Genomic DNA, 13202 nt, shown 5'->3' on the forward strand with positions numbered 1-13202 from the left:
AATGGCTGCAGTATTCCATACCTAAAAGCATTTGCTAAATTCCATGGTGATTTTTATGATTCTTCTTCCAATGTTGATAATTTCCTTAAAGCCCACAATGTAATACCTCAACGTTTTCAGTGCCCCAGGTGCCGTTCCCTTCTATCTTACAGGAAAGACATTCACGTTTTTTACAGTAATACCGAAACCAAGATACCTAAAACCAAAAAGAAACGTCGGTGTGGTTATACTGTTACTGCTTATAAAGTTACATTTTTTGGAAAGAGTCGTCTACCCCCTTGGAGGATATTATTATATGCAAACCACTTTTTACATAAACATTGGCCCCACAACCATCCTCTTCCTAGTCATAGGAGTTAAGCCGTCAGTCTCACCCTTCCGTGACTCGCAAGTTTCGACGTCTTCTTCATAAAGGTAAGTCATTCCTCAATAGTCATTATATGTGTTTTGTGACCGGCGAACTCCTAGGTTAGGTTAGGTGGGTTTGTTAGGTTCTGTGCCCTTTTTGTACTTTTTATATATACAGTGAACCCTCGCTACTTCGCGGTTCGACCATCGCGGATTCACCACTTCGCGGATTTTTTCCATAACCCATATATACAGTAATATATATATATATGTATGCATGTATATATGTAGGTATGTATATGTGTATACATATATATATATATATATATATATAGGGATTTTGACGTAGGAAAAATCTATTTCTGGGCGAGGGACCTGTGCCGCCCAGTGAATAAGCTCCATTTAGCACTTATTCTTAGGTAATTTACTGCTAAATATACCAGAGAAAAAATGTAAAGGAGTGCTAGGTTAACTAGCTCGCTCACCTATTGGTGTCGGTATAAAATTGGGCGTATAATCCAGAGGTCCCGCACTATTTAGATTCATCCACGACAGAAACCCCAATAGAGGAGAGCCGTTCAACCTCACTCGGTACTACTAACACTGCATCCGCTCAGAACCCAACTCCTTAGCACCCAAAGTTTGGGGACTCCAAGGGAGAGGAGCTGGGAGGGTTCACTGGGCGGCACAGGTCCCTCGCCCAGAAATAGATTTTTCCTACGTCAAAATCCCTTTTCTGGGCTCGAACCTGTGCCGCCCAGTGAATCTATACAAGAGAAAAATGTCACCAAACTTGCAAAATAAAGGAAAAAACATAAGCGTAAGGGAAATACAGGATGCTTTAATCAGAGATGAGTACCAAAAAACAATTATAAGGGTATCTTAAATATGAACATAAATCCACTTGGTAGACAATTGACAAATAAGGTAGGTATAATAATGCCGTGAGTGATAATATATACAGATACTCAGGAGTTTTAAAAATTTACAAATATAATAACAGTATTCAGGTGCGAGACCAACGAATACAATAGGGTATAAATGAGGCAGGTAAGAGGGAGAGATAAAGAGACAAGGCATTAACCTGCGAGTTACCTAGGAGTAACTACGCTCCCTGCAGCTACTGTAGAAAATTTTAGGGCTTCCAAATGTTTAAGGTAGTGTTTCTTGAACACTGACGGTGATTTCCACCCTGTATACCTGGAAAGGTCCGTAAAATTCATGTGGTGAAAAAAGTTCACCGAAGTAGCAACCGCTCTGATATCATGTGCAAGAGGAAAAGAGTCAGGGCTAGCTTGTTTAATAAAATACAAAATTTGTTGCCTGATCCCTTTAATAGTAATGGTACCGCCTTGTTCTCTAACGAATAGAGGCCCGGAGGAGTTAGAGGAGGTCCGGGATAAATAAACCTAAGAGTAGTAACAGGGCACAGAGACGGGTCTTGCGTGAGGGGAACAATTTTCCAGGAGGACCATCTGTTCTGAGGGTCTTCGTTCTTAGCCAAAAAGAATTTGTTAGGTGAAAGAAGGACCTCTCCCGAAGGCAGGAACTCAATATGACCCGGGTCTCTCGACAAAGCTGCCAGTTCAGAAATTCTTGCCCCGGAAGCCAAGCTCACCAGGAAAAGCGTTTTCCTGAGAAGGGGCATGTAATCACAAGAACTGTTAATGGTATCAGAAGCCAATTTGAGTACATCATTAAGGAACCAGGTCACCGGGGTAGGACGAGTAACCGGTTTCAGTCTGGCACAGGCTTTCGGAATTGAAGCTAACAAAGAGTCGGTTAAGTCTATGTTAAAACCCACTAGGAAGATCTTTTTCAAAGCGGATTTAATAGTGGTGATAGTATTGGCTGCCAGACCTGATTCTAATAAAGATCTAAAGAAAGCGACTGTAAGGTTCAAGTTCATACAGTTCACGTCTGAGTCTATCAAAAATTTTGCCAACTTTTTAACTGCAGAGTCATACTGGCGGATGGTGGAATCCCGTTTATCCGATTCTAGGAACAGGGTGTTTTGAGGATCAATATTGGCACCATGCATGGCCGCAAACTTCATAAAGTCCATAAAGTTAGGGCGCTCTGAATGTTTGAGGAAGCGTACACAACGCGTGTTTGTACTATCTGAGACAGAACCGGATTGGGTATCGGGTGAGGGTATAGTCTCAACTCTCGCAGGAGAGGATACCAGTTGCTCTTGGGCCAGTTGGGTGCGACCAAGGCTACTTGTCCCTTGAAGGATCTCAGCTTGTCTAGAACTTTCAGCAAAAGATTCACCGGGGAAAAGAGATAAATCTTTTCCCAGATGTCCCAATTCTGAGACATGGCGTCTGTGGCGTAAGCCTGAGGGTCTAGATTGGGAGCCACATATACTCTCAATTTGTGGTTGGACTCCGTGGCGAAGAGGTCCACTTGGAGACCGGGAACCTGAGAGAGAATCCACCGAAATGACTTTAGATCGAGTGACCATTCCGATTCTAGAGGGGAGGTCCGGGACAGGGCGTCTGCCACTACATTCCGGACTCCCGCCAGGTGGACAGCTGAAAGATGCCAATGGTTCAAGGCTGCTAGGGAGAATATGGCTACTAGAACATGGTTCAGAGGCCCTGACTTTGACCCGCCTCTGTTGAGGCAGCGGACCACCACTTCGCTGTCGAGGACCAGACGAAGGTGTTGTCTCTTGGGAAGAGCGAGACGTTTCAGGGTTAGAAGAACTGCCATGGCCTCCAGCACATTGATGTGAAATTGGCGGAACAAGGGGGACCAAAGACCTTGAACCTTCCTGAGCTGGGAATAGCCGCCCCAACCTGATAAGGATGCGTCCGTGTGAATGATTAACTTCGGAGGCGGAAATCGAAGGGGAACTGACTTTGACAGACTGTTTGCTCTTGTCCAAGGAAGAAGTCTTTCCCGTAGAATGGGAGGGAGGCGGACTTTCCTGTCCCGGAGCTTCCGGTTCGCCCTCGAACGCCAGACACGATTGATATCTTTCAATTTTGCCTTCAGAAGAAGATCCGTCACTGAGGCAAACTGAAGGGACCCCAGAATCCTCTCTTGGAGTCGTCTGGAACTTACTTTGTCTTTGAGAAAGCGTTTGGTGTTCCTTGCAATCTCTAACCTCTTGGGTTTGGGAAGACACAGAGTATGAGATATAAGATCCCATTGCAGGCCGAGCCATTGGAACTTCGATTTTGGAAGAAGACGGGACTTCTTGAAGTTGATCTGGAAGCCTAGAGATTGAAGATAATAGATGACTTTGTGAGTGGCTTTTAGGCAATTTTGGAGGTGTCTGACCAAATGAGCCAGTCGTCCAGATAGGCTACTACTTGAATCCCTTGATTTCTGAGTTCCTGAACAGCGACTTCTGCTAACTTCGTGAAGATCCTTGGGGCGATGTTGAGCCCGAAAGGCATCACCTTGAAGGAGTAACTTTTGTCCCCTAAGCGAAAGCCTAGATACGGACGGAAGTGCCTCGCTATCGGGACGTGATAATAGGCGTCTGTAAGATCGATAGAGGTGGTGACGGCCCCACGGGGAAGTAAGGTCCGCACCTGCGAGACGGTAAGCATTCGAAACTTGTCGCATTGAATGGACAAGTTGAGAAGGGATAGGTCTAGAATCACTCTTCTCTTGTCTGAATCCTTCTTCGGGACACTGAGCAGCCGACCTTGAAACTTCAGGTGTTTCGTTTCTTGTATGGCGTTCTTTTGTAAAAGATCCTGGACAAATTCGACCAGGTCCGGAGTGGAATGTTGATGAAATTTGTTCGGAGGAGGAGGTCCTTGAATCCAACTCCACCCCAGTCCCTTGGAGATGATACTGAAAGCCCAGGGACTGAACCTCCATTTGTTGCGGAAGGCATAGAGCCTCCCCCCTACCTGCTGCACCTCAGTATTGGTTTGAGGAGTTGCCTCCACGTCCGCCTCGGAAGTTCTTTCCCCTGCGAAAGGCTCTTCCCCTGCCTTTGTTCTGGTTAGAACCACGGTGGTAGCCTCTACCTCTACCATAACTCTGGGAAGAGCTATGAGCCTCATAAGACTGGTTAAAGGCAGGAGAAGTGGCGGAGGCACTGGAAAGCTGGCTCTTAGGGAGCAGAACGGTGACATAGTCGTCCGAAGGAGCCTGAGAGGTGGAAGGCTGTGCAGGGGCAACAGGAGATGGGGGAAGAGGCAGCCGGAAATTGGACGAACCACTCTGCTGTTGCCTGAACTGGGTGGAGGTATATGGACGGAGCTTCTTCCTACCCCGGGCTTGGTAGTTTGCAGGGTCATATTTACGTTTAGGAGTCAAACCCCAACGGGCTTTAAGGCTCTGGTTGACTCTAGTGGCCTCCGTCAAGACTTCCTCTACAAGAACCTCAGGGAAGAGATTTGGACCCCAACAGGAGGACCGGATAAGCTTATTAGGTTCATGCCTAATAGTCGCCTCTGCCAGGACATGTTTGCGACACCTGCGTTTAGCAGTAGCGAAGTCATACAGGTCATAGTATAATGACTGCAACGTAGCCTTGTTGAGAGACTTAAAAATACTCTCAGTATCGTAAGTCAAGGCTATCGACTCCGTGGAAGTGGCCAAGTTCAGAGTACGGCCAACGCGTAGGCGGGAATCATACTCCTGTTTAATGAGGGATTCCGGGAGACAGGGAAGCCGCTCACTAAACATTACTGAAGCACAGTCTGCTGCTAGCTTGCCAGAGGTAAAAGTGGTATGGACGTTGTCCCAACACTCAATGCCTGAAGGAAGAAGGAGGGAGATTGGATCCACCTCTCGGATGGGAGGCAAGGGCTTCTCCTCCAGAGCATATTGGAAGGCAAGCTCTGCTACCTTATTGACACATGGAGTCACAGTGTTTTTGTCCATTAAGAACATTGTGAAGGAGCTCTTATAAGGCGTCAACATGGTGTTGGTGCAGCCGATGTCATTCAGGAATCTGGCCCACACAGATTGGGCTTGCTCTTTAGGAAAGATGACTGTCTCTTTGGGGACCTTGTCTAACCGAACCAAAGCTTCCTCGGTAAGCCTGGCATAACCATGAAATGGAAATGCCAGACCAGGAGGAAAGAATTCAAAGTCCTCTAGGGGACGAGTGCCAAGACCCTCCAAAGTTAACATTCCGTCTGAGAACGGGGAATGAAGAGCCATACGCCAAGGGTTATTCTTGGCAAACGGCGGGAGCTTAGAGGCATCCGGGATGAGAGAGCTTTGGACTCGCTCCGGAGCACCTTGCTCTAATGCCCCAAGTCTCTGACCGATGTTAGAGAACATCGTGTCCATCTTAGACTGCATCTCTGATACCAACTTGGCCTGCATCTCCGACACGATGCGAAGCATGGCTGATTCGGAAAGGCCCGGGCTAGCAGCCGGAGTGGCGGAATGAACTCCCGGGTCGCGAGACTTAGAGGAGGAGCCAGAAGCCTTAGATGACAGGTTTGTATTCTGCTTAGAACCATGAGAAGCCTTATGAGGCTTATGAGCTTTAGGTAAGGTTCTAGACTTATTCTTGGGGGGAACCGAGTGTGATCGTTGGGACGAATCACGGTCCCCAGAAAAACCATGAAAGGAAGAGCGATCAGATGAAGAAGAAAGAGAGGGGCTGAGGATAGAAATCTCAGCGCCGGAAACACCTGCCTCACTTACCACCCTACCTGTATCTGGATCATCCAATAACATGGGTTCCACGTCAAGGTTCATGGAGGCAACATTGTCTTCTAGATCCCCAGGGGCGTCCGACGGATCCTGCTCTGGATCAATGAACCCCGCTATGGTGGCATCAATGTGGGCAATGATGGGAGCTGCAACATGCCTAGCCACAGCGGCTGAAGACTTGGCGTTGGGGTAAATCAAGGAACAGTAGTCCTCGGAGAGGACGTACGGCCGCTTGGACTTCACGTTCCGGGCAAAACCACCAACCCACACTTTCAGTGTGGCCCGAGCCGCAGACTTTTGCTCCGGGGATGCCTGAAATAATAGTGGGAATTAAAAAGGGAAGACTCCCAGTGGTCCTTCAAGACCATAGATATCTTACTAAAAAGTGTATGTATGCCAAAAAAGGTAAGATAAATAAGAAGGCAACATAGCCAACGGGACTCACCGAGTCAGATCCAAGGGTGGTAACGAGGTCAAAACAGACCACACAGTTATCCGGGTGCCATACCACGACATCCTCCAGCTGCACTCCGCAGAGGGCGTGAGACCGACAGACGGTATGGCCGCAGGGCTGATGTAGAACAGCTGCACAGGCCGTCGTCTGACAATGCACCATCTATAAAAAGAATAGTATATGAGAAACTGTAATTCTCTTAAGTAGGGGCGGGTCCGGAGGACCCGGGCCTAACATAGGTCTAACACAAGATTAGGGCTTAACTGTAATATTCTTAAGTAGGGGTGGGGTCCGGAGGACCCGGGCCTAAACATAAGTCTAGCTTAAGACTAAAGTATAGCCATCCATTCCGGTCGAGCCGGGAGCATAAAAAAAGGATGCAACAACAAGAAATTAAGACACATGGTGTCTGATTTCCCGGGGCGAGGCTAAGCCCCGGGCCGGGAAATAAAAGTATCCAAAACCAATTCGTATAGGAACTCCGGGATAGTGATCTGTCATATAATCATTATATATAATCATAGGAACTGTTATAAATTAATAGGGGGACGGAACTGTAGATAAGAACCGCCAACCGAACCCAGAGGGTTTCATATAACATAAACCAGTGTGATAAGTGAATATAAAATAGGGTGCACCGGGATCCAACTCTGTTGACCGGTGGCCAACCAGACTAGACAGAGACGAACCCGCCGGGACACCCGGAGGACAAAGTCCATAAACACTGAACTACCCCCTCTAAAAGGAGGGAAGGCCACGGTCCCCTAGGGGAGGGGGGGAGAGAAGCCTAGCCGCCCACCTAGCGAGAGGGAGAGCATGGGGGAGGATTACGTGATACGGAGCAGCAGGGCTACCAACTGACGATCCCCAACCAGACAGATCAAACGGAGTAATAGCACAATATTCATTATAATAGTAATAGCGTTGATAATATAAAATAAACACATAAAAAATTTTTGGGCAAGGCATGCAACATAATAATTAAATCACAAAAGACACACCTGATGGCTTAAAAAATAACATTGCCGCCTAGCAACAAAGGTCGGCAGCCATAACGATACGTAAATGATATCGGCCCAAAAAGTGAACCACGAGGGTTCTAAACGCTAAATAATGAATATCCACAATAATAAATAAAATTTAACAATAAAAATAATACATATAGTAACACCGCGAGTGAAACTAAAAGCTCTCAAAACAGGAGTACCAACTGTAGGTGGAATCAAGCAAGATCGGTATGAACGAAGAGAATAAACTCCTATAATTCAAATATTAAACGATCTAGGTTGCTCAAAACACAGCAAAACCAAGCTTGGTACTTAACTTAGACGGTGTCTCCAGGGAAACCGACGAAGAAGCCATAATCCAATGAAAATAAGTGGAAAAACGAGAGCACAACAAAAAAGCGGGTTACAACACAAGACGTGCTAAAAGGAGTTGGGTTCTGAGCGGATGCAGTGTTAGTAGTACCGAGTGAGGTTGAACGGCTCTCCTCTATTGGGGTTTCTGTCGTGGATGAATCTAAATAGTGCGGGACCTCTGGATTATACGCCCAATTTTATACCGACACCAATAGGTGAGCGAGCTAGTTAACCTAGCACTCCTTTACATTTTTTCTCTGGTATATTTAGCAGTAAATTACCTAAGAATAAGTGCTAAATGGAGCTTATTCACTGGGCGGCACAGGTTCGAGCCCAGAAATATATATATATATATATATATATATATATATATATATATATATATATATATATATATATATATATATATATATATATATATATATATACACACACACACATATATATATATATATATATATATATATATATATATATATATATATATATATATATATATATATATATATATATATCTAAAGTAGGAAGATGTGATGTAGTTCTAAGGGAAAAGTATGGGAAATATGTCTGGGTAATAAGCAAAGCTCTACCTCCAGTTTGTTTCTACATTATGATCAGAGATAAATGTAAACAAAACATTGGTTGCTATTTTTTATCGTGCTTTTTAGCATGTTTAGGAAATGCATGATATAAAATCACCTTTAATATTTGTGCCTGTTTTAGTTTAGGGTACTGTAGTACATGCATTAAGTGTTCTGTACATTAAAGGGTAGTTTGTTAACAGTACTACGTACAAGGGAAGGTTTTAAAAGTCTGAATATACATGTTGAATAAATAGGTAAATATGGTGTCACTACTTCGCGGATTTTCACCTATCGCGGCCGCGACTGGAACCTATCTACCGCGATAAACGAGGGTTCACTGTATATGTTGTGTAACACTTACAGTATATGGGAAAATTATTTAAAATACGTATGGAAATATATCTATCATTACTATCGCTATTAATGTCACCGTACCGTTGGTAACTGTGTACCATACGTCAACGTTGGTAACACTGTGTATCATTGGTAACGTTACTAATGTTATCGTTCGCAGTACATTGGTAAGGGAAGTGACACCGTTGAACAAGTGCTTATATTTAAGTATTTTAACACAACATATATGACAACAGTGATTATATTTAACCATTTTAACAGAAAACATAAGTTTTCCTCTAGGAAATAACGTGATTAACCAGTTTTCACCTTCATTTCATCCGTAATAACAGCAACCAATTCGGCAACTTAAAGTTAGTCGAATTGGTTGATCTGTTTCTTTACGGGTGAAATGAAGGTCAAATTCGGTTAAATCACATCATTTACTATGGGAAAACATATATTTTCTATTCGAAATCACACCCTGTAATACAATACAAATTTACCGAAATGGTTGATAAAGTTCTCATTACCAGGATTGACTACTGTAATTCCATCCACTGTAATATTACACTTTACCAATTAGGCAGATATGCGAAAAATATTTAGCAAAAGGTAAGGAAGTGTATGTTGCGTTTATGGATCTGGAGAAAAAGTATGATAGAGTTAATAGGGAAGCAATGTGGAATGTGGTGAGGTTATATGGAGTTAGTGGAAGGTTGTTGCAAGCAGTGAAAAGTTTCGACAAAGTAGTAAAGCATGTGTTAGGATAGGAAACGAAGTGAGGATTGGTTGTCCAGAAACTGGTAGACGAGAATGACCATGAATGGGAGGTAAAACAGTTGTTGTTTGCGGATGATACTGTACTGCTTGCAAACGAGGAAGAGAAGCTTGGCCGAGTAGTGACAGAATTTGTAAGGGTGTGTGAAAGAAGGAAGTTGAGAGTTAATGTGGGTAAGAGTAAGATTATGAGATGTACAGGAAGGGAAGGTGGTGCGAGGTTGAATGGAGAGTTACTTGAGGAGTTGGATCAGATTAAGTACTTGGAGAAAGGATCACCTCTATAATTGATTTACACTGGCTGCCGATGAAAGCGAGAATTAAATTTAAAATATGTAAAATAACACCAAGTTATCAGAACCGGGAGTCCCAAATATTTAGGAGAATTGCTACATATTGTGCGGCCCACAAATCATGTTGACACGAGAATAGTTACAGATGGTTTAAAACCTATCTACTGTGGGCTCTAGATCCTTTAAATATGCATCCTCGAGACTACAGAATAAGCTTCCGCCAACAGTACCCTAAGTGCTACTGTCCTCAACGGGTTGTGTCCTCAGTGGGCACGTACCCACTGAGGCTAAACATGTTATATAGGGATTATGCAGGGATGACCAACACAATAGCTAGCCTGCCAAGCCGTCAGTCTCAACCTCACGTCCCACAAGATTCGATGTCCCCTTTATATATTGTGTAAAACTTATATTGAAAAATTATTTAAAATACGTATGGAAATATCTAGCATTACTATCGCTAGTAATGTTACCAAATGTTACCGTTGGTAATGGTGTGTATCATTCGTATCGAGGTTAATTTTACCGTTCTCAGTAAATACCTGAGGTTTGTGACCTGTCAGCTACTAGGTTAGGTTAGGTGGGTTTTTCAGGTTCTGCACTCTTTTGTACTATTTATATATTGTGTAACCGGTAATATTACCTTAACAATCCGAGTCATCATTGGTAACTGTGTATCATTGGTAACGTTGCTAATGTTATCGTTCGGCATACATTCATGAGTGAAGTTGTTATCAGGTTAATACCAATTATCATGTATGACAAATGGCTCCATTGCCTGGAAGGGACATGGCAGGGGAGACCCCATTCACTAACTCAACATAGCCTGGTGGGGGAATTTTCTCTATATAACATGTTTAGCCTCAGCGAGGTAGGACCCACTGAGGACATGATACCCGCTGAGGACAGTAGCACTTCGGACCCTTATCGCTTCCGCGAGACTACAAAATAATTGAAGATATTAAGGATTAAGAGATGTGAACTATTTCCCTGTTGGGGCCTCTAGGTTTATTGCATCCTGCTTTTCCAACTAGGGTTGTAGCTTAGCATTTAATAATAATATGTTGAATGCTCTTCGAACGAGAGTAGGGTGCCCCTGCTGTACAGGACCGAAAAAGCAGCCTTTAAAGTAAATAAGTAAACCATTCTGCTAGTCGAAGTCAACCATTCCTCGAAACTCACAATGAACATTCAAAATATTTATGAGTAATCTCGTGAAACAACCATCTTCACAAGTATGTCCAACATGGCGAGCACCTACCTGTTTCATGGTGGTCGAAGAAACACAAGTTTCGCCACTATTTCGTTTCCTTTTTGGAGTGTTATGAATCAGAATTTCCTCATTACATAAGCGTCTACGTCCTCCCGAAGGCCCTTGGCTATCCGCCCACTGTTGGTTATCCATAATCAACTGGGATAAAGTGTAAATAATAGCAAAAAACACGAGGTTACTACCCAAACAAATGGTTCCAAACGCCGTGTGCAGAAGAAAGAATGAACAGCGGCGCGCGGGACCCTAGGCGGGATGCTAGAGCGCCTCTGATTGGCTGAGATCGCTGATTGGTCGAAAAGTAAACAAGAATTAGTAAGGCGCACTCCTATTGGCTTTAGCCTGTGTGTGTGTGTGTGTGTGTGTGATGAATACTCAATACATTATAATAATAATAATAATAATAATAATAATAATAATAATAATGGTGATAATAATAATAATAAATTTTATTGGACAGAAAATAAATTACATTAATAATATTTACAAAAATTCAGATTCAGTCCATGCTTTTAAGTTAAAAATATACTGATATGAAAATATTTTTATCATGATTCTCATATCCAATAATATTTACATTAAATGTATTTAACAGTTTATTCTTTATACACTAATAACAATTTGCTGTTCAGCACTTATTCCCAATTGTCTTGCTTCAAAAAACTAGTTTTATAATCCTTAACATCTTTTATTTGCATCATAACTATTATTATTGTTATTATTATTATTAATTGCTAAGCTACAACCCTAGTTGGAAAAGCAGAATGCTATAAGGCCAGGGGCTCCAACAGGGAAAATAGCCAAGTGAGGAAAGGAAACAAGAAAAAAAAAATATTTTATGAACAATAACATGAATAGTTACTATATAAAATATAAGATTTTAACAAAAAAAAGAGGAAGAGAAATTAGATAGAATAGTGTGCCCGAGTGTACCCTCAAGCAAGAGAACTCTAACCCAAGACAGTGGAGACCATGGTACAGAGGCTATGGCACTACCTAAGACTAGAGAACAGTGGTTTGATTTTGGAGTGTCCTTCTCCTAAAAGAGGTGCTTACCATAGCTAAAGAGTCTCTTCGACCCTTACCCGGAGGAAAGTAGCTACTGAGCAATTGCAGTGCAGTAGTTAACCCCTTGGGTGAAGAAGAATTGTTTGGCAATCTTAGTGTTGTCAGGTGTATGAGGACAGAGGAGGATATGAAAAGAATAGGCCAGACTATTCCCTGTATGTGTAGGCAAAGGGAAAGAAACGTAACCAGAGAGAAGGATCCAATGTAGTGCTGTCTGGCCAGTCAAAGGACCCCATTACTTTCTAGCAATCTTTTAAGCAGGATAGGGAACAACATCTTTTAATTACAGTATTGTGTGGAAGCTGCAGTACTTAAATTTAAATCGAACCCCGAATGGGAAGAAGGAAATGCTGAAAACAATTATCCTGGATATTCAAGAAAAAGAAGGAAGATGATGGAAACAACCTGCAAAGTACTTAGAAGATTTAAGTATAGGCATAAAACAGATAAGAAGAATGAACAAGGCAGAAATCGCCGCTGATTGGCTGAAAATGCCACAAATTAGTAAGCAGGGCTCCCATTGGCTGCAGCATGTACGGTGAATGCTTCTCATTGCCTTCATTACAATACGGCGCTATTAGATGACATCTATTTTTATTATTATTACTATTATTCTTAGCTAAGTTACAATCCTGGTTAGAAAATCAGTATGCTATAAGCCCAAGGGTTCCAACAGACAAAAATATCCCACTGAGTTGAGGAAACAATGAAAAAGTAAACTACAAGATGAATAAGGACAATTAAAATAGAACATTTTAGGAACAGCAACATCGTTAAGATAAATCCCCCATATATGAACTACAGAAAAACATCAAATAAAATGTTGATCCCGTTGTCTCTTTATATGAAAATCTAGTCCGGGTTTCTCGTTGCTCTCTCCACAACACTATAATTGTGGGCACACTACTAGAAGAAGCGTAGTGGTTGCAAAATGCAGAAAATTCATTATCATTAGTTACCTCCGACACAGACAGCACAGCTTGCTTACTTTTACTTCTAGGACCTTTCCAATATACCTGGAAACCTCTTTACTTGGAGTTTCTAATTTCCCTATTTCTGTGTTATTTC

The 13202-nt window shown here is 42.7% G+C and overlaps 1 protein-coding gene across 1 annotated transcript in view; it reads right to left on the reverse strand.

Annotated features, from left to right (window-relative positions):
• Positions 1-11285, reverse strand: part of LOC137624268 (uncharacterized) — a 72169-nt gene extending 60884 nt beyond the window's left edge. The window contains 1 exon segment of the mRNA XM_068354806.1: positions 11058-11285. Coding sequence (XP_068210907.1) covers positions 11058-11201 — 144 coding nt within the window. The 5' untranslated portion in view covers positions 11202-11285.
• Between the last annotated feature and the right edge of the window lie 1917 nt (positions 11286-13202).

Source organism: Palaemon carinicauda, chromosome 31 (genome assembly GCF_036898095.1).
Source record: "Palaemon carinicauda isolate YSFRI2023 chromosome 31, ASM3689809v2, whole genome shotgun sequence".
NCBI classification, from domain to species: Eukaryota; Metazoa; Arthropoda; class Malacostraca; order Decapoda; family Palaemonidae; genus Palaemon; species Palaemon carinicauda.